Genomic DNA, 22,748 nt, shown 5'->3' with positions numbered 1-22,748 from the left:
ATAAAGATTACCAACTGACTACGTCTGTTCTAGTATCATTTTAACACTTAAAAGAAACTATGGGCCAGGCGGCTGGGCACAGTGGCTCACGCCTGTAATCCCAGCACTTTGGGAGGCCCAGGGGGGCAGATCACGAGGTCAGGAGACTGAGACCATCCTGGCTAACACGGTGAAACCCCATCTCTAGTAAAAATACAAAAAATTAGCCGGGTGTGGTGGCAGGCATCTGTAGTCCCAGCTACTTGGGAGGCTGAGGCAGGAGAATGGCATGAACCCGGGAGGCGGAGCTTGCAGTGAGATGAGATCGCACCACTGCACTCCAGGCTGGGCGACAGAGCATGACTCTGTCTCAAAAAAAGAAAACAAACAAACAAAAAAAAGAAACTATGATGGGCCAGGTGTGGTGGCTCACAGCTGTAATCTCAGCACTTTGGGAGGCCGAGGCAGGTGGATCACTTGAGGTCAGGAGTTCAAGACCAGCCCGGCCAAGATGGTGAAACCCCGTCTCTACTAAAAATACAAAAATTAATCAGGTGTGGTGGCAAGCCCCTGTAATCCCAGCTACTTGGGACCCTGAAGCAGAGAATTGCTTGAACCCAGGAGGCGGAGGTTGCAGTGAGCTGAGATCGGACCACTGCACTCCAGCCTGGGCGACAGAGCAAGACTCCATCCCAAAAAAAAAAAAAAAGAAAAGAAACTATGATTTAGCCATTTTCTTTCTGAATCAGAAATAACATTATATAAACAGGAATTATAAAAATTGTATGAAATCAAGTGTTTTCTCTCATTTAAAATGTGCCACTGAAAAATCTGGTAAATAGCAATACATCAACACAACGCTTAATAAAAACTCCAACTACAATATGATTTCCCAAAGAATCTAATTTAGCTAACCCTCAGGATCTTATTTGGGCATTCATATAAATTATGCAAAAAAAAATGACCAATTTCCAATTTGGTGATATATAACCAAAAAAAGCCTCAACAATATATATATCTAGAACATGCTGACTCAACAATTCAACTTCCAGGAATTAGTTCTAATAAAAAACAAAAACCTATGAGCATAAATATTGAGTTATGTGAGAATCAATCAATCCAGCATTGTTTATAAAAGCAAAAAACAGGAAGAATAAACAACTGGGAAATCCACATAGAATAGGTAACTCAATTATGAAACATTCATGTGACAGAATAATATATAGCTATGTATACAAATATATTTAACATAAAAAAAAATTCAAGGTCCAGCCTGTCCAGCCTGGGCAACAGAGTGAGACTCTGTCTCAAAAAAAAAAAAAAAAAAAAAAAAAAAAAAATTCAAGGGGCTGGGCTGGGGATGGCTCATGCCTGTTATCCCAGCACTTTGGGAGGCCATAGTGGAAGGATTGCTTGAGCCCAGGAGTTGGCGGCTGCAGTGAGTCACGGTGCCACTGCATTCCAGCCTGAGTGACACAGAAGGCCCTGTCTCAAAAAAGAGAAAAAAAAAAAAACCAAGGTAGAGTACATTTTAAAAGGTTCTAAAAATTACAAAGCTCCCATTCTATTATTTCCAAAAAGTGACTAGATTCAGAATTAAGAATATACATTTTACTGAGAGTTCTCAGGAAAAAGTCACCAAAAGGTTGACAGTGATTATGGATAATATTATAAATCGCTTTAATTCTCTTCTTTCAGTTGGCTGTATTACCTACCTTGTCTATAAGAAGCATATATCACTGATGTCATTTTAAAGTTTAGATAAATTTAGACCCTTCTGTTTCTACAGGCTTAAAATAACTGTTCTTATAATTTGGAACAGAGAGAGAGAACTCCCTGAGAAATTTTATTGAAACTATAGACTATGTCTTCAGAAAAATACCTCTATGAACCTATGTAAAAGTTACATGCAATTGTAGGGGTTCGCGAGCCCCCTGAATCCAGAAACTACAATCTCTTGTATAATTATTTTTTAAAATGATGAGATGAAACAGTCACCATGTGAGAGAGGATGGTCCTGGCTCACCCTGGTGTGACCAAATTACTGCTTCTGAGTAACAGGAGGGCTGGGCTGAGTCCCTGCCAGCTCCCTGCAGTCACCCCAGGCACGGCATGGGTGCCTAGGATGGGCAGATGCTGGGGCAGCTATAGTGTGAATGGAGACCCTACGGCTGCCTGGAATTCACCAGACCACTTGCTAGCCTACTGAGCTAATGGTTTATGAAGAAAGTCAGTGAGGCCTGCTGTCCTAGGGAACATCATTACTCATTAGTGCTATTTTCCCTCCTTTAAGGCTTCCTTTATTCTTATCTATTGGCAAACAAAATTATACAATCTACAAAGCAAAGACACTATTGTTGAAAAAACAGTCATATCATGCTGTTTTCCACATAGCACTTAATATATTAAGCAAGAGGAATGCTTTATTTATGAAACTAGTAATAAAACTTATTCGCCTAAACAATACTAGGGGGAAAAAATACCTCCTTTTTGCTTTCCTTGTTTTGATCAACCTCAATGTCAATGGGATTATTTCCATTTGTTTCTTCCAGTTCATCCTCACTGGAAGACAAGAACAAGTTATTGAATGGTTATTTTGTACTAATTTTACCAAATACAAACAATAAATTGATTTAGCTGAAAATTTTGCACTAATTTTACCAAATATAAACAATAAATGGATTTAATATAAAATTAGTATGTTTTCAGGCTGCTGAGATAAAAACATCTTTGTAATTGAAACAGAATACCAACTCCATAGTTCTTTCAGTCTAAATGATGAAAAACTACTAAAATAGATCCTAACTTCCCAATCCAGATTGAAAACATGATTGCTCTATATTTGTAAACTGAAAATATCAAAGTGAAAATGCATTTACATGTTATTTTCCCATAATTATCTATTGAGGACTAGGATATGATTACTAAACAAAACTGAGAAATTATGGAGAATAAATTTCCACTGCATTGGGAACAAACCTGCCAACAAGTAAAAAAATCCTTTTTCAAGTACCATCTTTCTACCCAAGGCCACACAAAGTCTGAGGCTTTTCTGGTGTCCTGGACAACCAATGTTTTAAAATTAAGTTTAATTTTAAAAAGAAAACTTACATTGGTATATACTTCAAATGCTTTTTGTAATATCCTGAATGTAGTATTTTATTTAATTTCAATTTCAATTTAATTTAATTCAGTATTTCATTAAATTTAAAACAAACAAACAAACAAGAAAAGTCCCGGTGTAGGTAGGAATGCAACTGTAAAACGTGAGAAAACTAAGTCTACAGAAGTCAAGTAGCCTGCCCCAGTTTGCCCACCTTGCACTGCTCTGGAATCCACCCCAGGAGACCATGCCTACTATGCGCCACCTCCTCCCCATCCTCCACCAAAGTAGCAGGAAGCTCTAGCTGAGGAAAGAGTGTCCACAAGAAGAAAGAGCCTTCGGTAAGGGAATTTTGTCCCAGTCCCTGCCATGACTTTCACAGGCAAGTCTTGTTAGAAAGTCAGCAATTTATCAGGTGCTGCTGCAGCATCTCCATCCCTGCATCCCAAAAGTGGTTAAGGTGCACATGGGAGGTGGAGGCAGAGCAGTTCTTGGCCCCATGAGGGCCAAGTAATGTAATGTAATGTAAAAAAAAAAAAAAAAAAGAAAGAAAGAAAGAAAGAAAGAAAGAAAGAAAGAAAGAAAGAAGAAAGAAAGAAGAAAGAAGAAAGAAAGAAAGAAAGAAAGAAAGAAAGAAAGAAAAGAAAGAAAGAAAGAAAGAAAGAAAGAAAGAAAGAAAGAAAGAAAGAAAGAAAGACAGACAGACAGACAGACAGACAGACAGACAGACAGAAAGAAAGCAAGCAAGCAAGCAAGCAAGCAAGCAAGCAAGCAAGCAAGCAAGCAAGCTTCCAGGGAGTAAGAATGGAAGTGTTGGCAGGTATTCTCATTTCGTACTCAAGGATATCCAATCCCATTCTGTATTATTTAATTTTGATTGCGGTTTAGTAAACTGCACCTGCTTGTAGTAACAGACTTACTATACAGACAGTAAACTAGGGAAATGAAAAAGCTTCATTAAAAATTACTGAGAGTACTCATCCCTAAATAGACCTACTAGTATGTAAGTTGGAGGCAAAAATATGCAGATGTATCATAGTCAATAATTGTATAGGCTCTTACAATTGAAAAGAGCTTTGGAGATGTTCCTAACATCACTCTCAATTTATACTTGGGCCAAGAGGTTTGAATTCTCCAAAAGTGATACTCAACTTTCAATGTGTTCTCACATGTTACTTTTTCATTTGAAATGATAAAATTCCATCCTGAGATGGGACGCCGGGGACCATATATTTCATCCTCCCTCATTTTTTTTTATTATTGATAAAAATATGACAGGAAATGTGGAAAATAGGATTTTTTAAAACCTACCTATATCTCTCACCATTTTAACAAGAAAACCATTAGGTCTGCATGCTGCCTTCTGGACTTCAAACATCTTCATTTTAGACTTAAGGAAAACAAGAGGCTTGGGGAAGACGCATGTTGAACTCACCTGCCTGTATGTACAATTTTACTATGTTAAAAAATAAATGAAAGACCTTAAACATCCCAGTGTAGCCTGTGGCATGTTAGTGGAATCTTCAGAGCTCAGACTAGAACCCATTTCTGAGTGTGAGTTGGCCATTTCCACTTCTCTAAACTACATATAAGACTGAGGAAGTGATGGTTAAGAAGTATTCTCCATACTAAGCTATCCTTAAAACTAACATCCTTACTAAGAAATTATAGGCCGGGCGCGGTGGCTCAAGCCTGTAATCCCAACACTTTGGGAGGCTGAGGCGGGCGGATCATGAGGTCAGGAGATCGAGACCATCCTGGCTAACATGGTGAAATCCCGTCTCTACTAAAAATACAAAAAAATTAGCCAGGCAAGGTGGTGGGTGCCTGTAGTCCCAGCTACTTGGGAGGCTGAAGCAGGAGAATGGCGTGAACCTGGGAGCTTGCAGAAAGGCGGAGCTTGCAGTGAGCCGAGATCGCGCCACTGCACTCCAGCCTGGGCGACAGAGCAAGACTTGTCTCAAAAAAAAAAAAAAAATCATAAACTGTTTCTCTTTCTCATTCACACACAAAAAACAGATGGTCAAAAAAAGAAGCAGCAACTCTAAATTGTATTGTTGTATTTTTGTTTCCACATGACAAAGGTAAAAACACACCAAATGAATCTTGTAAAAATATGCCATATTAAACCTCAAACTACAAAAGAAAAGATTTTTTTATTAAAAAGGAGCCACCCCTTCTAAAGGGGCAGGAAAAAAAATGGGTCAAAGTTAACTGACTCAAAATGGAAGTTCACTGACTGCAGGGAAAGAGTGGTGAGAAAAAATCCCTGAATAATGTAACACACTCTAATACATCTCATGAACATGCAGTTCCACCGGGAAGGCACGGGGAGAACACCAGTCATTCTGCCTTGCCTTTGTGTATCTGGGGCTCTTAGATAGTCCCCTAAGTGGTTAGACAACACCCCAGCCACGTGCTCACCTCTCCTCCCGCTCCCGTTTTTGTTTCCGGGCATGGCGATCCATCACACTAGTTTTAGTCCTTGTCTTCTTCCAAGAATAGTAAAATTTTACCAGACTTGCTATAGATTTATCAGGCAGCTAAACATAAAAAATGAGTTGGTTTATTTGAATATAAAAGTAATCTTGAAAACTCAAACGCTTAGATACCTTTAATAAGGATCACTCCTCTATGTCTGAAGCCATAGCCCTTTTTTCTGATAAGAAAAAATTGATAAATGGATTCTTATCAATAGACATTTTAAATTACTGAAGTTTGTAAGTGAAACTTAGTCAATGAAAACCAATTCAAGATGAATCAAGAGTTTTCACACACCCAATGTCCTTAAATAAAACTTGTTTATTTTTTTTGAAAATTAATTTTAACACTTAATGCAAATGTCAGTAAGCTTTTAAGTAGGAGTCTACCAAAGAGTTTTCCAGAATGTAAATGATAAGTCAGCTGTCCCCAAGCAGACAGAGCCCCTTGAGGCACCACCTCAGACAACCATGAAAGATCTTTTGTGCTGGGCGCGGTGGCTCACGCCTGTAATCCCAGCATTTTGGGAGGCTGAGGCGGGCAGATCGTGAGGTCAGAAGATTGAGACCATTTTGGCTAATATGGTGAAACCCTGTCTCTACTAAAGATACAAAAAAATTAGCCGGGCGTGGTGGCATGCGCCTGTAGTCCCAGTTACTCAGGAGGCTGAGGCACAAAAATCACTTGAACCCGGGAGGTGGAGGCTGCAGTGAGTCAAGATCGCGCCACTATACTCCAGCCTGGTGACAGAGCGAGACTCCATCTAAAAAAAAAAAATCTTTCGTATGGGTCTAATCTTTTGGGAGTCCCAACAAGAGGGACTGGGGTGGGTGGGGAGGGTCCAATCACAGATGATAGGATGGTAAGTGCTAGAAGCACTTTACTCCTGTAACTGGGAAACTCTTATCCACAGAGCAGCACGTACTAAGCTGAATCTTCTAAAGGGGAACTTTATCAAAAATGGGAATATTTATGTTTGAGTATGATATCCCTATCTCAAGTATGCTGCAGAAGAGAGTAGCTAGGAGAAAAAACTAGTTAGAACTCAGTGGTCTCATCTACTTACCATTTGTTGGATTCTATGAAAAGTTTTCCCATGAAAACTAAAGGCTTGCTCAAATAAGACTTTATCTTCCACAGTCCACTCATCTGGGAAAGGGGTAAAGTTGGGCAAATCAGCCAACGACTTTTCGATATTATGTTTATGCCAGAAGAGCATCCCAAGAGCCTACAAAAATCATATCAGTGAAATTTTTGATCAAAAAACAACGAAAATGGAAATGAGACCAAAAAAAGAAAAGTGAGAACTACTTCATATTTAGACAAACTCACTCATATACAGTTCTAAGTGGCGGCAGACATTGTCAGATGCCCCTTTTTCTATTCTTTGTAATTGTGGTAACATACACACAACATACTTTTTTTTTCAGGTGATGTAATTTTTATTGTAGGTATGTCTTTTAATATAGGTATAAGTATCAAGAAAGAGTGAAGCAATTTAAATAAATTATTTAATTTTCAAACAAAATAGAGTATGTTTTAATTGGAAATTACACATACAATAAAAATATTTTTCTTGGAAACGATAAGTATACAATTCAGGATGGTGATAACTTGTTAGGTACAGCAACAAGGGAAGGTGATACTTGTTAGGTATGGTAACATAGGTATCATCAGGGAAGTGGTCACAGAGAAACTATCTACAAACAATTATTCTAAAATAGTTAAAAATTAGCATGAACATAAAGAGATGAAATGAAAAATGAATACTGGCTTTCACTCCTTAGAAACTGGCTGGGTGTGGTGGCTCACACCTGTAATCCCAGCACTTTGGGAGGCCGAGGTAGGTGGATCACATGAGGTCAGGAGTTCAAGACTAGCCTGGCCAACATGGTGAAACCCTCTCTCTACTAAAAATTCAAAAAAAAAAATTAGCTGGGCATAGTGGCGCATGCCTGTAGTCCCACCAATTCAGAAGGCTGAGGTAGGAGAATCACTTGAACCTGGGAGGCAGAGGTTGTTCCAGCTTGGGTGACAGAGACTCGTCAAGGGAGGGAGGGAGGATTTATTACTGCCATTCCATTTTTCTAATAGAAACTTGATTTTGGCCAGGCGCAGTGGCTCATGCCTGTAATCCCAGCACTTTGGGAGGCCAAGGCAGGCGGATCATCTGAGGTCAGGAGTTTGAGAGCAGCCTGGTCAACATGACGAAACCCTCTACAAAAGACTCTACTAAAAATACAAAAAATTAACTGAGTGTGGTAGCGCGTGCCTGTAATCATAGCTATTCAGGAGGCTGAGGGAGGAGAATCACTTGAACCAGGGAGGCATAGGTTACAGTGAGCCGAGATCGCGCCACTGCACTCTAGCCTGGGCAGCAGAGCGAGACTCTGTCTCAAAAAAAAAAAGAAAAAAAAAATAACATAAATTTTATCCACCTAACCATCCAAGTGAACAGTTCAGTAGTATTAAATACATTCATAATGTTGCACAGTCATCCCAATACCCATCTCCAGAGCTCTTTTCAACTTGTAATAGGGAAACTCTGTACCCATTAAACAACAGTTCCTATTCCCTCTCCCTCTTCCTCCCAACCCCCAGCCCTGACAACTATCATTCGACTTTCTGTCTTCGAGACGGGCGGATCACGAGGTCAGAAGATCAAGACCATCCTGGCTAACACGGTGAAACCCCGTCTCTACTAAAAAATACAAAAATCTAGCCAGGCAAGGTGGCAGGCGCCTGTAGTCCCAGCTACTCGGGAGGCTGAGGCAGGAGAATGGCGTAAACCCGGGAGGCGGAGCTTGCAGTGAGCTGAGATCCAGCCACTGCACTCCAGCCCGGGCGACAGAGCGAGACTCCGCCTCAAAAAAAAAAAAATTTTTTTTTTGAGACAGAGTTTCACTCTTGTCACCCGGGCTGGAGTGCATAGGCATGATCTCGACTTACTGCAACCTCCACCTCCCAGGTTCAAGTGGTTCTCTTGCCTCAGCCTCCCAAGTAGCTGGGACTACAGGCGCCCGCCACCTCGCCCAGCTAGTTTTTGTATTTTTAGTAGAGACGGGGTTTCACCGTGTTAGCCAGGATGGTCTCGATCTCCTGACCTCGTGATCCGCCCGTCTCGGCCTCCCAAAGTGCTGGGATTACAGGCTTGAGCCACCGCGCACGGCCAAAAAAAAATCTTTTAAATTTATTATTACTATTATTATTATTATTATTTGGGGCAGAGTCTGGCTCTGTCACGCAGGCCAGAGTGCAGTGGTACTCACTGCAACCTCCACCTCCCAGGGCCAGGTGATCATCCTTGATTGCCTCAGCCTCCCAAGTAGCTGGGATTACAGGCACATGCCACCACACCTGGCTAGTTTCTTTTTTTTTTTCTTTTGAGATGGAGTCTTGCTCTGTTGCTCAGGCTGGAGTGCAGTGGAACAATCTCGGCTTACTGCAAGCTCCGCCTCCCGGGTTCACGCCATTCTCCTGCCTCAGCCTCCTGAGAGGCTGGGACTACAGGCACCTGCCACCACGTCCAGCTAATTTTTTTTTTTTATTTTTAGTAGAGATGGGGTTTCACCATGTTGGCCAGGATGGTCTTGATCTCCTGACCTCGCGATCCACCCGCCTCGGCCTCCCAAAGCACTGGGATTACAGGCGTGAGTCACCATTCCCAGACAAATTTCTTGTACTTTTTGTAGAGACAGGGTTTTGCCATGTTGCCCAGGCTGGTCTTGAACTCCTGGGCTCAAGTGATCTACCCACTTTGGCCAGAAGTATAATTGGTAGATAATATAGTAATTCTATTTTTAATTTTTTAAGGAGCTGCCATCCTGTTTTCCCCACCAGGTGTACCATTTTACATTCCTACCAACAGTGAGTGTCCTTGTCTCTTATAACCTTTTTAAATTTAAAGTCTATTTTGACTGATATTATTATAATCACTCCTGCTTTCTTTTGGTTACTACTTGCATGGGATACCATTTTCCACCCTTTCACTTTAAAATTGTGTCTTCGAAGCTAATGTTAATCTCTTGTATATAGTGGGATTCTGTATTTTTTACCCATTCTGACAATCTCTGTCCTTTGGAAAGTTTAATCCATTTATATTTAAAGGAATCACTGATAAGGAGGAACTTTTGTCATTTGGCTATTTGTTTCGTATACTCCTTAAAGCTTTTCATGTCCTTCATTTCCTGAATTACTGTCTTTTTATTTTATTTTATTTTATTTTTGAGACAGGGTTTCACTCTCATTGCTCAGGCTGGAGGAGCAACGGCATGATCTTGGCTCACTGCAACCTTCTCCCTTCCAGGCTCAAGCAATCCTCCTGATTCAGCCTCCTGAGCAGGTGGGACTACAGGTGCATGCCACCATGTGCAGCTAATTTTTTTTTTGTAGAGACAGGGTTTCGCCATGTTGCCCAGGTTGGTCTCCAACTCCTGAGCTCAAGTGATCTGCCCAAAGTGCTGGGATTATAGGTGCGAGCCACCACGTCCAGTCTCATTTTTATGTTTTGTTGATTATTTATAGTGAAAGATTTAAATTTCTTTCCATTTCGTTGTATATATATTCTATAACTATTTTCTGAGGCTGGGTGTTGTGGCTCACACCTGTAACCTCAGCACTCTGGGAGGCCAAGGTGAGAGGATCACTTGAGCTCAGAAGTTGGAGACCAGCCTAGGGAATGTAGCAAGACCACGAATCTACGAAAAACAAACAAACAACAAGTTAGCCAGGCATGGTGGTGCACGCCTGTAATTGCAGCTACTTGAGGGGCTGAGGCAGGAGGACTGCTTGACTCAGCCCAGGGGTTTGAGGCTGCAGTGAGCTATGATCACACTACTGCACTCCAGCATGGGTAACAGAGCAAGACCTTGTCTCAAAACAAAACAAACAAAAAGACACAAGTTTTTATTTATTTTAAATTGCACATTAGGCCTTTATTACACTGATCTAGAAAGAAAGATTTAGTACAGTTATGCTCAAAATGAATACTGGGTCCACATGGCAGAGCCAAGCAATCAGAACACGATTTAGAAATCAGTCAGTGAAAGACATATTTGGACATGATCAAGAGGCATTTCACTGCCACAAAACAAGGTAGGGGAGAGATTCGAAAACCCATAGCAGGATGCAATCCTACCCCTTAGAGGTCAAGAAGTTTATCCCATATTGGTGTGAGGAATGGCTTCTTTTCCTTTTTTTATTTTTATTTTTTTGTTGTTGTTGATACAGAGTTGTGATCTAGAGTGCAATGACATGATCTTGGCTCACTGCAACCTCTGCCTTCCAGGCTCAAGCGATCTTCCCACCTCGGCCTCCAGAGTAGCTGAGACTACAGGCACACACTACCACGTTTAGGTGATTTTAAAATTTTTTGTAGAGATGAGGTGTCACTATATTGCCCATGCTGGTTTCAACCTCCTGGGCTCAACTAACCCTCCCACCTCATCCTCCCAAGTAGCTGGGACCACAGACACATACCACCATGCCTGGCTTTTAATTTTTTCTAGAGACAGGATTTTGCCATGTTGTCCAGGATGGAATGGCTTATTTTCTGATGACCACATGTGGGACCATTTCAACTGCCACCAAAAATTCCAGAAGGGGGCTGGGCGCAGTGGCTCACGCCTGTAATCCTAGCACTTTGGGAGGCCGATGTGGGTGGATCATGAGGTCAGGAGTTCGAGACCAGCCTGACCAACATGGTGAAACCCTGTCTCTACTAAAAACACAAAAATTAGCCGGGCATGGTGGCGGGCACCTGTAATACCAGCTACTCAAGAGGCTGAGGCAAGAGAATCGTTTGAACCCGAGAGGCAGAGGACGCAGTGAGCCGAGATCGCACCATTGCCCTCCAGCCTGGGTGACAGAGCGAGACTCCACCTCAAAAAAATAAAATAAGTCCAGGCGCAGTGGCTCATGCCTGTAATCCCAGCACTTTGGGAGGCTGAGACGGGTTGATCACGGGGTCAGGAGATTGAGACCATCCTGGCTAACACAGTGAAACTCCGTCTCTACTAAAACTAAAAAAAATTTTTAAAAAATTAGCCAGGTGCAGTGACGGGCACCTGTAGTCTCAGCTACACGGGAAGCTGAGGCAGGAGAATGGTGTGAACCCGGGAGGCGGAGCTTGCAGTGAGCCGAGATTGTGTCACTGCACTCCAGCCTGGGTGACAGAGTGAGACTCCGTCTCAAAAAATAAAAATAAAATAAAATAAAATAAAAATAAAAAATCCCAGAAGGGTTTTTGTTTCGTATTATTTTTACATACAATTTTTTGGAAAAGTAAATCTAACACATGAACTTAATACAGGATTGCTCTCAACCTTCTAGAGCCACTTTCCCTGGGGTCAGGGAGGAAATGGTTGTTTTTTCACATCACTGTGCAGATTATAGCCATCTTCCACTGGAATGAGCAGAGCTCTCCTGACAGTAGTCTGACTAGAGAAGAGTACAGGATTGGCTCCTGGGGTCAAACAGGCTCTCTTTGCTTCTCCTCCTTGGTCATGACAGCATGGCTCCTCCCGCAAAGGTCCTTAGTAAACAAAGCCCTGGCAAAAGCCCAAGTCACCACCTCTCAACTCTCTTGGATAAGGGGAACTTTCTCCCTGCACCAGAGGTGCTATTCTGACTAGATTATATGAGGCAAGTGGGTGCAGGAGACAAAAATGGTTACAATGAAAATGGGAACCACGAGTTCCCATCTGCAGCTGCAACATAAGATGCCTACAGATGTGGTCAGTGTGGCATGTGCAGAAAGGAGGTGAAGAAGAATGGTTGGGCAGGGAGTGCTCCTTGAGAGAGCAGTCAGCTTGCTGGCCTTCACTTCTGGGCCTTGCCCTGGGCAGCCACAGCTTCCATGGCTTTATGCACGGTCTCTTCATCCCCCAGGAACTTTTTTCATTCATGGGCTTGATGGGCTTCAAGTTCTTGTCCAATTTATAGACAATGGGATTACCAGTTCACAAGTTCAGCTCCACTATGGCCTCTTCAGAGAGACTCTCCAGCAGCTTTTAATTAAGAATATCCTCATTTCTCCCCTTTACTTTTGAAAGCATTTTCTCAGATACAGAATTCTTAGTTGACAGTTTTCTTCTCTTGCTGCTTTGAATATATTAGCCCACTTCCTCTGGCTTCCAAAGGTTTTGACAAGAAATACCCTAACAAGCTTATTCAGGATCCCTTGTATGTAATAGGTTAGTTCTCTCTTGCTGCTATCAAAATTCTCTCTCTTTTCAAACTTTCCTTATGTGCTTTGGTGAGTTTGAGTTTATCCTACCTGGAGTTCACTGAGTTTCTTGGATGTTTATATTCACGTCTTTCATCATATTTGTGAAGTTTTTGGCCACTATTTCTTCAAATAATTTCTCTGTTCCTATCTCTTTCTCTTACCCCTTACGCAACTTTCACATGCATATGTTAGTCCACTCAATGTGTTCCTAGGGTACCTTAGGCTCTGGTTACTCTTCAATCTTTTCTCATCCGGCTGCTCAGACTCGAATCATTGCCACTGTCCTTTCTTCACGTTCTTTCTTATTCTTTCTTGGGACTCTTCAAATCCGCCTTTGAGCATGTCTAGTGAATTTTTCATTTCAAGTGTTTAAGCTCTAGAATTTCAATTTGGTTTCCTTTTAGGTTTTCCATTTCCTTACTGTTATTTTCATTTGTTCATACATCATTTTCTTGACTTTTTCTGTATCTTCTATTAGTTCTTTAAAAATATCTTTAAGATAGTTGTATTAAAATATTTGCCTAGTAGATCTGCCACTAAGGTCTTTTCCCAGGGACAATTTCTGTTGATTAATTTTTTTCTACTGAATGGGCATAAATTTACCATTTCTTTGTATGCTCTGTGATTTTTCTGTTAAAACCTAGACATCTGAATCTAATAATGTAGTAACTCATAATCACACTTCCTCAGGGTTTGCTATGTTTTTACTAAGGTTTTGCTTTCTTTTAGTTGTAGGCTTGCCTCCATGCTGAGGATCAGCCTGAATATAAACTGAAGGTCTTCTCTGAGGCACTGACTTTCCTTGCCACTGGTCACAGAACCAGCATGGTTCTAGGATCTGTGCTCTTCAAGTACCACACTTTACTGCCTCAATATATAAACGAAGAAAGTAATTTATGAAAGCACAATTGTGTTACTCTTTTAAAAATTATATATATGTTATATATATATGATATATAAAGGTCTCAGCTTAGAAAAATGGTAGAAATAGAACAAGCAACAAAAGAGGTAAGATGAGATAATCTAGCAATACCTTGCTAATGATAATTTTTACACCGGAATTATAATATAGGGAATTTTCATGCTAATGGTCTTTTTTTATTTTTTATTTTTATTTATTTTTTGAGATGGAGTCTCGCTCTGTCACCAAGGCTGGAGTGCAGTGGCACCATCTCAGCTCACTGCAAGCTCCGCCTCCCAGTTTCACACCATTCTTCTACTCCTCCGGAGTAGCTGGGACTACAGGCGCCCGCCACCACGCCCGGCTAATTTTTTTTTTTTTTTTTTTTGTATTTTTAGTAGAGATGGGGTTTCACTGTGTTAGCCAGGGTGTTCTTGATCTCCTGACCTCGTGATCCACCCGCCTCAGCCTCCCAAAGTGCTGGAATTACAGGTGTGAGCCACCGCACCCGGCCACTAATGACCGTTTTTAAAGGAGAAATGATCAAGACTACCATCCTTAAGAATTCATACAGGTATATTTTGTAATCATCTAATAATTAGAAGTAGCTTCAATGACCAGGATAGAGTAATTAAATGTAAGGCCAAGTCCAAAAGAAAGTATACAATTTCACATAATCTAAACTTTTGGTAACTTCCATCATTCAGAAAAATAAGAAATGTCAGTAAGTTACAGGTTTTAAGATCTAGATTAATGCCATGGAAAGCATTAATCCAACTTGATGTGTTTAAAGTAAATCATTAAAGCTGAAACAAGGTATCATCACACTTTTGCAGAAAAATAAATCTTGTGGATTTCTTGTTAGTACATTCCAAACAACATTTAAAAGAAAATCTTGGCCGGGCACAGTGGCTCACGCCTGTAATCCCAACACTTTGGGAGGCCCCTTCTCTACTGAAAATAAAAAAATTAGCCAGGCGTGGTGGTGCGCGCCTGTAATCCCAGCAACTTGGGAGGCCGAGGCACGAGAATTACTTGAACCCCAGAGGCAGAGGTTGCAATGAGCTGAGATGCGCCATTGCATTCCAGCCTGGTTGCCGAGCGAGACTCCATCTCAAGGAAGGGGAGGGGAAGCGAGGGGATGGGAGGGGAGGGGAAGGGAGGGACTTTAATCAAACATTTACAATCTGAAAATTATTCAAAATGGTGAATATTAAAACACTTCAGGTAAGAATGTGAAAACATGCGTCAAAAAACATCATTATACAACCAGAAGAATGAAAAATCACATATTCAAATGAGAAAGCACTATGTTCAAGCATCCAGCTCCTTAGTAATCACTAAGTAATCAGTGTCCTAAAGGCTGTAGATCTGCTGAAATGCACAGATGTGCCTTTCAAATCAAAGGGTCCTCTAATATTCATCTTGAACAAGAAAAAGAAGACCAGAGTTTGTGTAACACTACTAGTAATTACCAAAAAGTTGCTAATGAGGAAACACTGCTACTCAATACAGAGAAGAAAAAAATAAAATTATTTAGTTATAAATACTCATTTTTAACAGCAAAAGAAAGAAAACCATGATATTACCTGTTCCATGTTGTACCCATGCTTTTCTTTGGCAATGGCAATGTATTCATCCACTGAAAAACAAGATGAAATGCCAGTAAACAAACTGAGGGACAGAGTACACCCTATGGTCCACTAGAATTGATACACGTGTATATTTCAGGCCTGCTAATACGGTTTGGCTGTGTCCCCATCCAAATCTCATCTTGATTTGTATCTCCCACAATTCCCAAGTGTTGTGGGAGGGACCCAATAGGAGGTAACTGAATCATGGAGGATGGTCTTTCCTGTGCTCTTCTCCTGATAGTAAGTCTCACAAGATCTGATGGTTTTAAAAAGGGGGGTTTCCCTGCACAAGCTCTCTCTCTTTGCCTGCTGCCATCCATGTAAAACATGACTTGCTCCTCCTCACCTTCCACCACGACTATAAGGCCTTCCCAGCCATGTGAAACTGTAAGTCCATTAAACCTCCTTTTCTTCCCAGTCTTGGGAATGTCTTTACCAACAGCATAAAAACAGACTAATACACTTGTCATGTACAAGACTAAAAGAACAGACAGTAACAAAACAGAATCATTATAATACAGTTATTGATCCCACAGAGAAACATCTGAATGAATATTCTGAAATACTAACAGCAATTATTGCCTGGTGCTGAGATTATGAGTCTTCTTTAAAAGAGAAAAACAAAGGCTCATGCCTGTAATCCTAACACTTCAGAAGCTGAGGCGGGAGGATCCCCTGAGGCCTAGAGTTCTAGATTAGCCTGGATAACATAGTGAGATCCTGTCTCTACAAATAATTTTTAAAAATAATTAGTCAGGGCCAGATGTGGTGGCTCACGCCTGTAATCCCAGCACTTTGGGAGGCTGAGGCAGGCGGATCACTTTGAGGTCTGGAGTTCGAGAGCAACCTGACCAACATGGCAGAACCCCATCTCTACTAAAAATACAAAAATTAGCTGGGTGTGGTGGCACACGCCAGTAATCCCAGCTACTCGGGAGGCTGAGGCAGGAGAATCGCTTGAACCCGGGAGGCAGAGGTTGTAGTGAGCCGAGATTGCACCACTGCACTCCAGCCTGGCAACAGAGCAAGACTCCGTCTCAAAAAAAGAAAAAAGGAAAAGAAAGACAAAACCTTTAGTTTTACTTAAAACTTTCTACAACAAACAAGTATTACTTTAAACAATATGTTTATAAGTAAAAATAAATATGAAATTGGGGGTCATTTTTAGTCTCAGCTCAGGTTGAATAATGAACAAACTATTCTTACGTTTTAAAAAATTCTGAAGAGATAGATTACGTGGCCCAATGCTTGGTATTTGCTTTCACATATGTACTCCTCCAATACAAGGTAGCTAGCTTTCAAGTACCACGGAAAATACCAAGGAAAACGAACTGACTCAACCTCTAGAAGAAGCTGCCACCCCCAAAGATCAATCAGTTTCCTCCCTGAGGATATTCTAATCTTTCTTCCCAAATGGACAAGAAAAAATAATGCACTAGTCAATAGCACTGCCATATGTTCATGCACGATTTTCCTTTATGAATTAAAAAAAATAATAACACAAGCTAAAAAAAAAAAATAAAGTAGTACAGAACTGTATGAAGGTAGGCAGTAAAATCCTGACTAGTCCCTATTCCCTCTTGGCTCCTAAATCTTACTCTCTAGGTACAATGGCCAAACTCACAGAAGACAGGCTCAGAGTGAGCCACTTTCCCACTATGACACAAAGAGTAAACAGAGGAGTCCTAACAAGTCTGAGCTTCTCCATCTCCGTTTGCTATGCGATTATACCAAAAGCATGCTCCCAGCTCTGGGAGAACTGTCAACCAATTTAGGAAACAGAAATCAATTTTGAAAAAGAATTCCAACTCTTATAGAAGCATATATTCTAAAAATTGGGGGAAAATATTCCATTGACAAAAGAAAAAGTCTATCTAATTCAAACAGCAACTAATTATATACTGCAGCTCAATATTAATTCTAACATAAAACCACTAATTTTCCATTTGTTTTAATATTTAAAATAGTTACAAACTGGTTACTTCACTCAGATTACAGTAAAATTTCAACTTACTTGAAAGTCAGCAGATGACAAATGAAATGACCACAGTTTGTCACAAAAGTCTAACTGGTGATTTTAAAAAGCAGGGCAAAGACCAGGCGCGGTGGCTCACGCCTGTAATCCCAACACTTCAGGAGGCTGAAGCGGGTGGATCAGGAGGTCAAGAGATCAAGACCACCCTGGCCAACATGGTAAAACCTCATCTCTACTAATCATACAAAAATTAGCTGGGCGTGGTGGCGCATGCCTGAAGTCCCGGCTACTTGGGAGGCTGAGGTTGCAGTGAGCCAAGATCGTGCCACTGCACTCCAGCCTTGGTGACAGAGCAAGACTTCATCTCAAAAAAAAAAAAAAAAAAAAAAAAAAAAAAAAAAAGCAGGGCAGGGAATTACTCCGAAGTGTGTCCCTTGCTTTTTACTTCACAATGCAGTAGATTATGCCAAATAAAAGTGCTCTAAGGTTCTGAAAGTGTCAGATGAGGCTGCTTGAACAGGTGGTTCTGTATACCGGGCCAGAACCCTGCAGAGAGACACAGGTAATGTGGGGGTTCATACTGGAGGAGATGAGATGCAAATGGCAGCATACCAGACCTAGAAACAGATGGCAGGCCAGCTGATTAAAAACCAGGTCATGAGATGCACTCAGGAATATGTAAGGACAGAAGGCGAACACAACCTGCGGTAAACTGAGGGTCAACTCTGGGGGTCTGCTTGTCTAAAACTGGCTTGAAGCGTTCCTTCCTTTAATACATACTTGGTAAATGAACAACAAATAAACCTTAAGCTTCTGCTGTAAAATCTCAAGTCTGAGAGCACACTATTTTCTACTTTAACTGAGTAAGGAATGTATGTATGATCACCAGTGACATCATCTTTGAGCAAACACATTCACAGGCTGAACAAGTGATGCAGGAGTCCCTGGAGTAGCCCACCACAGGGGTTAGACCTGCCCGTGGTTCTTGGGCAGATGTTATCTCCTCAGAGTCCCTCCTGCTACATCAGTAACAAGGCCTGTAAAGCCTGTGCCCACTGTCTGCAACTAGATTTAGCTACAAATTGTAAGACACACACAAGTATTTGTTGAATGCTACTCCATTTTCATCTCCTCTTTTGTTTTTTAACTTAAGAATCAGCTGGTGGTAGGAACAGTAAGACAGTAACACAGTAGATTCCAAATGCTGCAGCTGAAGTTATACAGGACATCTGCCATACTGTAAACAATAAGGTATTCTTACTAAGGTGATCTTTAAGTCACGTAACTTTTTAGATTTTCTTAGATGGCCGGGTGCAGTGGCTCACGCCAGTAATCCCAGCACTTTGGGAGGCCGAGGCAAGAGGATCATTTGAGGTCAGGGGTTCAAGACCAGCCCGGCCAACATGGTGAAACTCCATCTCTACTAAAAACACAAAAATTAGCTGGGTGTGGTGGTGCACGCCTGTAATCCCAGCTACTTGGAAGGCTGAGGTAGGACAATCACTTGAATCCAGGAGGCAGAGGTTGCAATGAGCCGAGATCGTGCCACTGCAGTCCAGCCTGGGCAACAGAGCGAGACCCTATTGTGGAGAAAAAAAAAAAAAAAAAAAGATTTTCTTGGAGATCACCCTGATGACTCAAATCTAAAGTAAAGGAAGAAAGCACGCTACTATAACTACTTAAATGAAGACACATGGTGTGTCCACTAGGTGCTTGGAAAGTTGTGATGAAATAAAATTAATCTGTAAAAGGAATTACCATCTAATACTTACTAGCAAATAAACACTTCTCATTCTTTTCATTGTTCCCAATGTCCAACAAAAATTAGACAGACATTTGCTGAATGAATGCCTGGGGTGCTGTAATATGTACAATGTCAACGTTTGAGGTTTCCTGTCCCACAAGATAAAAGGCAGCACAGATTACATACAGGGTAAGAAAGACCCAGGTCAAATCCTGGCTCTGTCTCAAAATAAAATGAGTTTGTCTAGCAGTGCATGGCACACAGTCAGCACTGTATGACTATGTTATCTTTAGCAACGCCCTGACCTTCCCAAGAATTAGTTCTCGCCAATAAAGCCAGGTTATCACCTAACTGAGAAAACAACACCACAGTAGGTACTCCTCCTCCCTCCTCTCCTCACAGAAGGTTCTGGACTAGAATTTACTCAGAATATAGCCATCTGCACAAGCAATGCTGTTGACAGACCTTGTCTCTTACTGTATTCCTGCTCTACATAATGCTCAACTTTTGTTTTCTTTAATCAAGGTACATGGATGTCTACCATACTTTTCAGAATTTCTGAGGCTATTCCCTTCCCACCACCTACCCTGTTCCTTTACAGAGTTATACCCGTAGCTGCTGGTAGGGCAGCAATGAAAATGAAAAGTGCACTTTTCAAAACCTCCCACGTGGTTTCCTTAAGTGAAGCAAAAAAATCCTTTCAACCTTAAGTGAAGCAAAAATAAGCTTCTCTTATTTTAAGAAAATAAAATGTGTTCCCAGCTACCCTCATAAAAAAACAAAAGATAAGCAGATGCTTGAAAGTCAGTGGATAGAAGGTGAGACAGGAAGGAAGAGGAGCAGGAGAAATACAAACTACCTACAAAAAACTGCTCTTAAACAAAGAAAACAGGGATCCATGGGGATTTTTCCAACTCTGTCAACAACAATCTTAATTCTGCCCCTTACTGATTAAAAATTCACCAATCTGGAAGTGAGGAGCCACTGAGGGCAGGAACTCATGAAGTAAATGCTGATCAGAACAATGAGCAAAATCCATGCTGCTTAAGAAAGTGCCAGCACCTTTCCACCAGCCCGGGCATCTGCACCCATCACCCTTCCCCAATGTTGACAGGGTACGCAAAGTGGGCCTGCCTTGTGCAACTTGGCTGATATTCCAATCTGTCGGTCAGAAGCAGAAGAATCCATCCACTGTTATACCATTATGGAGAGCACAGATGAATGAGTTATGGGCTTCCTCATAATATCACTTAAAGACAGAATGTGAAATCCTCATTCTTCAAGAAAGTTTACAAAATTCCAAAAGCCTAATCAAGCATTTACTGAATTAAACTTACTATGTACAAAGCACTGTATTAAACAGCAAGCCAAAATAAAAAGCAAAAATGAACCGATTTCCCACAGTAGCTTGAGACAACACACAGGTAACAGAAGATAACAAATACAGAAATAACAACACAGACGTAGGACAATATGGGAATGCCAAGTAATCAGCAGATGATGATCATGACCAATGAAGGAGTGCTTCCTAAAGGTTCAGCAGCTATTCTGATAAACAGAAACAACAGCTAACATCCGAGAATGTATTATGTATGAGCCATCGTTTTAAGGTCTTTACAATGATTTTTCTAAATCTTCTCTGATAGTTCCATTATCACTCTCATTCACAAACAAAGAAACTGAGGCTCACAGAAGTAATTTGGCTAGGGTCACACAGCTGGTAAATATCAGGTAAGGTATAAGGTTTACGACCTCTATGCACAGCTGGGCACAGGGGCTCACACCTGTAATCCCCGCACTTTGGGAGGCTGAGGTGGGCAGATCACAAGGTCAGGAGTTTGAGACCAGCCTGGCCAACACGGTGAAACCCCGTCTCTACCAAAAAAAAAAAAAAAAAAATTAGCTGGGCATGGTGGCTCATGCCTGTAATCTCAGCTGCTCGGGAGGCTGAGACAGAAGAATTACTTGAACCAGGGAGGCAGAGGTTGCAGTGAGCCAAGATTGCACCACTGCACTCCAGCCTGGGCAACAGGGCAAGACTCCATCTCCAAACAAAACAAACAAACAAAAACCTCTATGCACAATCCTTCCCTCCCTTCCTTTTTTTAAAAAAGACCAGCCGGGTGCAGCAGTGAGAAGCAGGAAGAGAGTAGAACAAGGAGTTCCATCTGCAATTGTAAACAATCAGTTGAGATAACTCACTACCTTCGGACCAGCCAACACAGTTCTATCTCTTAAGGACAGAAGATAGAGGCAGAAGAGCTCTTCAGATTAGAACAGCCTCCTTGGTACAGGGAACCAAGGCTAATCAACATACTGTATCTAGCTTGAATGAAGTTAACAGAACTGTGGTTGATGAAGTGATGGAAAGCAGGGGTAAAAAACAGATGGATGCTAAACTTTACTTGTTTCTATATTCATTTTAATTCAATGAACTAAATGCCCTAGTACCCACAGTAAGTCTCAAGTGCAAAAGAAGAGAGGAATGCAGATGAAAATTGCCACAGTAACCTTAACTCACCCTTCCCTCCCGCTAGATACTGCAGATATTCAGAACACCGTGTGATCTTGCATATTCTATGCAGAGCAATAGGCTGGCACCATATAGTGGGCTGATGACAAGGCTTATAGCCTTCTCAGAGCTTTTTAAAAAAAATATTTTTGAAACACTTGCTGTAGCATTAGGTACCACAGAGGAAACATTACATCAATTTCTCTCTCATCACTCAACTGAACATGCCAAAATTCTCTTTAAAAATATAGTAACAAATATGTGGCATCTTTTATTATTAAAATAAGAAATGAGTTATTCCAACTCGCTGAGAATCAAAACGAGTTTAAATAATTTAAGTAAAGCAACTGTGCCACCTGGTGGACACAGACATTACTACAGTAAACATCTGAATGCTCCCTCTCTGGGGTGGAAACAGCACAAAAAGCCAAGCCAGAGATTCTGCCTGAGGATTTCATCAACCAGTCCTTCCAAGTAGGTAACAAAATGTACTTTCTTTATAAAAATGCTATTTCTTGGCCAGGTGCGATGGCTCACCCCTGTAATCCTAGCACTTTGGGAGGCCGAGGCAGGCAGATCATGAAGTCAGGAGATCGAGACCATCCTGGCTAACACAGTGAAACCCCATTTCTACTAAAAATTTTTAAAAAAAAATTTTTTTTTTAAATTAGCCGGGCGTGGTGGCGGGCGCCTGTAGTCCCAGTCACTAGGGAGGCTGAGGCAGGAGAATAGCGTGAATCCGGGAGGCGGAGCTTGCCGTGAGCTGAGACTGTGCCACTGCACTCCAGCCTGGGTGACAGAGCAAGACTCCGTCTCAAAAAAAAAAAAAAAAAAAAAAAAAAAGGTATTTCTTAGTGGGGGTTTGTTAAAATCCCACTTTACAGAATAAGTCAGTCCCCAGCGCCAACTCCCAGAGAAGTGACTTGTCTGAAGCTTGTTTTGGCAGAGTCATCAGTAGTTGCTGGTAGGGCAGCGATGAAAATGAAAAGTGCACTTTTCAAGACCTCCCACGTGGTTTCCTTAAGTGAAGCAGAAGTAAGTTTTTAACCTTAGAAAATTAAATGTGCTCCAGCTACCCTCATAAAAAACAAAAGACTGGCCAGATGCGGTGGCTCATGCCTATAGCCTGTAATCCCAGCACTCTGATAAGGCAAGATGGGAGGATTACTTGAGCCCAGGAGTTTGAGACCA

At 41.3% G+C, this 22,748-nt stretch overlaps 1 protein-coding gene across 1 annotated transcript in view; it reads right to left on the bottom strand.

The window, feature by feature from the left end:
* RCOR1 (REST corepressor 1) overlaps positions 1–22,748 on the bottom strand; it is a 131,854-nt gene that overhangs the window by 15,300 nt on the left and 93,806 nt on the right. Inside the window, exons 4-7 of the mRNA XM_010353711.2 lie at positions 15,282–15,334; positions 6,630–6,791; positions 5,507–5,625; positions 2,463–2,541 (exon numbers count right to left, since the gene is read on the bottom strand). Coding sequence (XP_010352013.2) covers positions 2,463–2,541; positions 5,507–5,625; positions 6,630–6,791; positions 15,282–15,334 — 413 coding nt within the window. The remainder of the gene's footprint in view (positions 1–2,462; positions 2,542–5,506; positions 5,626–6,629; positions 6,792–15,281; positions 15,335–22,748) is intronic.

Source organism: Rhinopithecus roxellana, chromosome 5, assembly GCF_007565055.1.
Source record: "Rhinopithecus roxellana isolate Shanxi Qingling chromosome 5, ASM756505v1, whole genome shotgun sequence".
Classification (NCBI taxonomy): domain Eukaryota; kingdom Metazoa; phylum Chordata; class Mammalia; order Primates; family Cercopithecidae; genus Rhinopithecus; species Rhinopithecus roxellana.
Note: the sequence above shows the minus strand (reverse complement) of the source record. Positions and strands in the feature narration are given on the sequence as shown.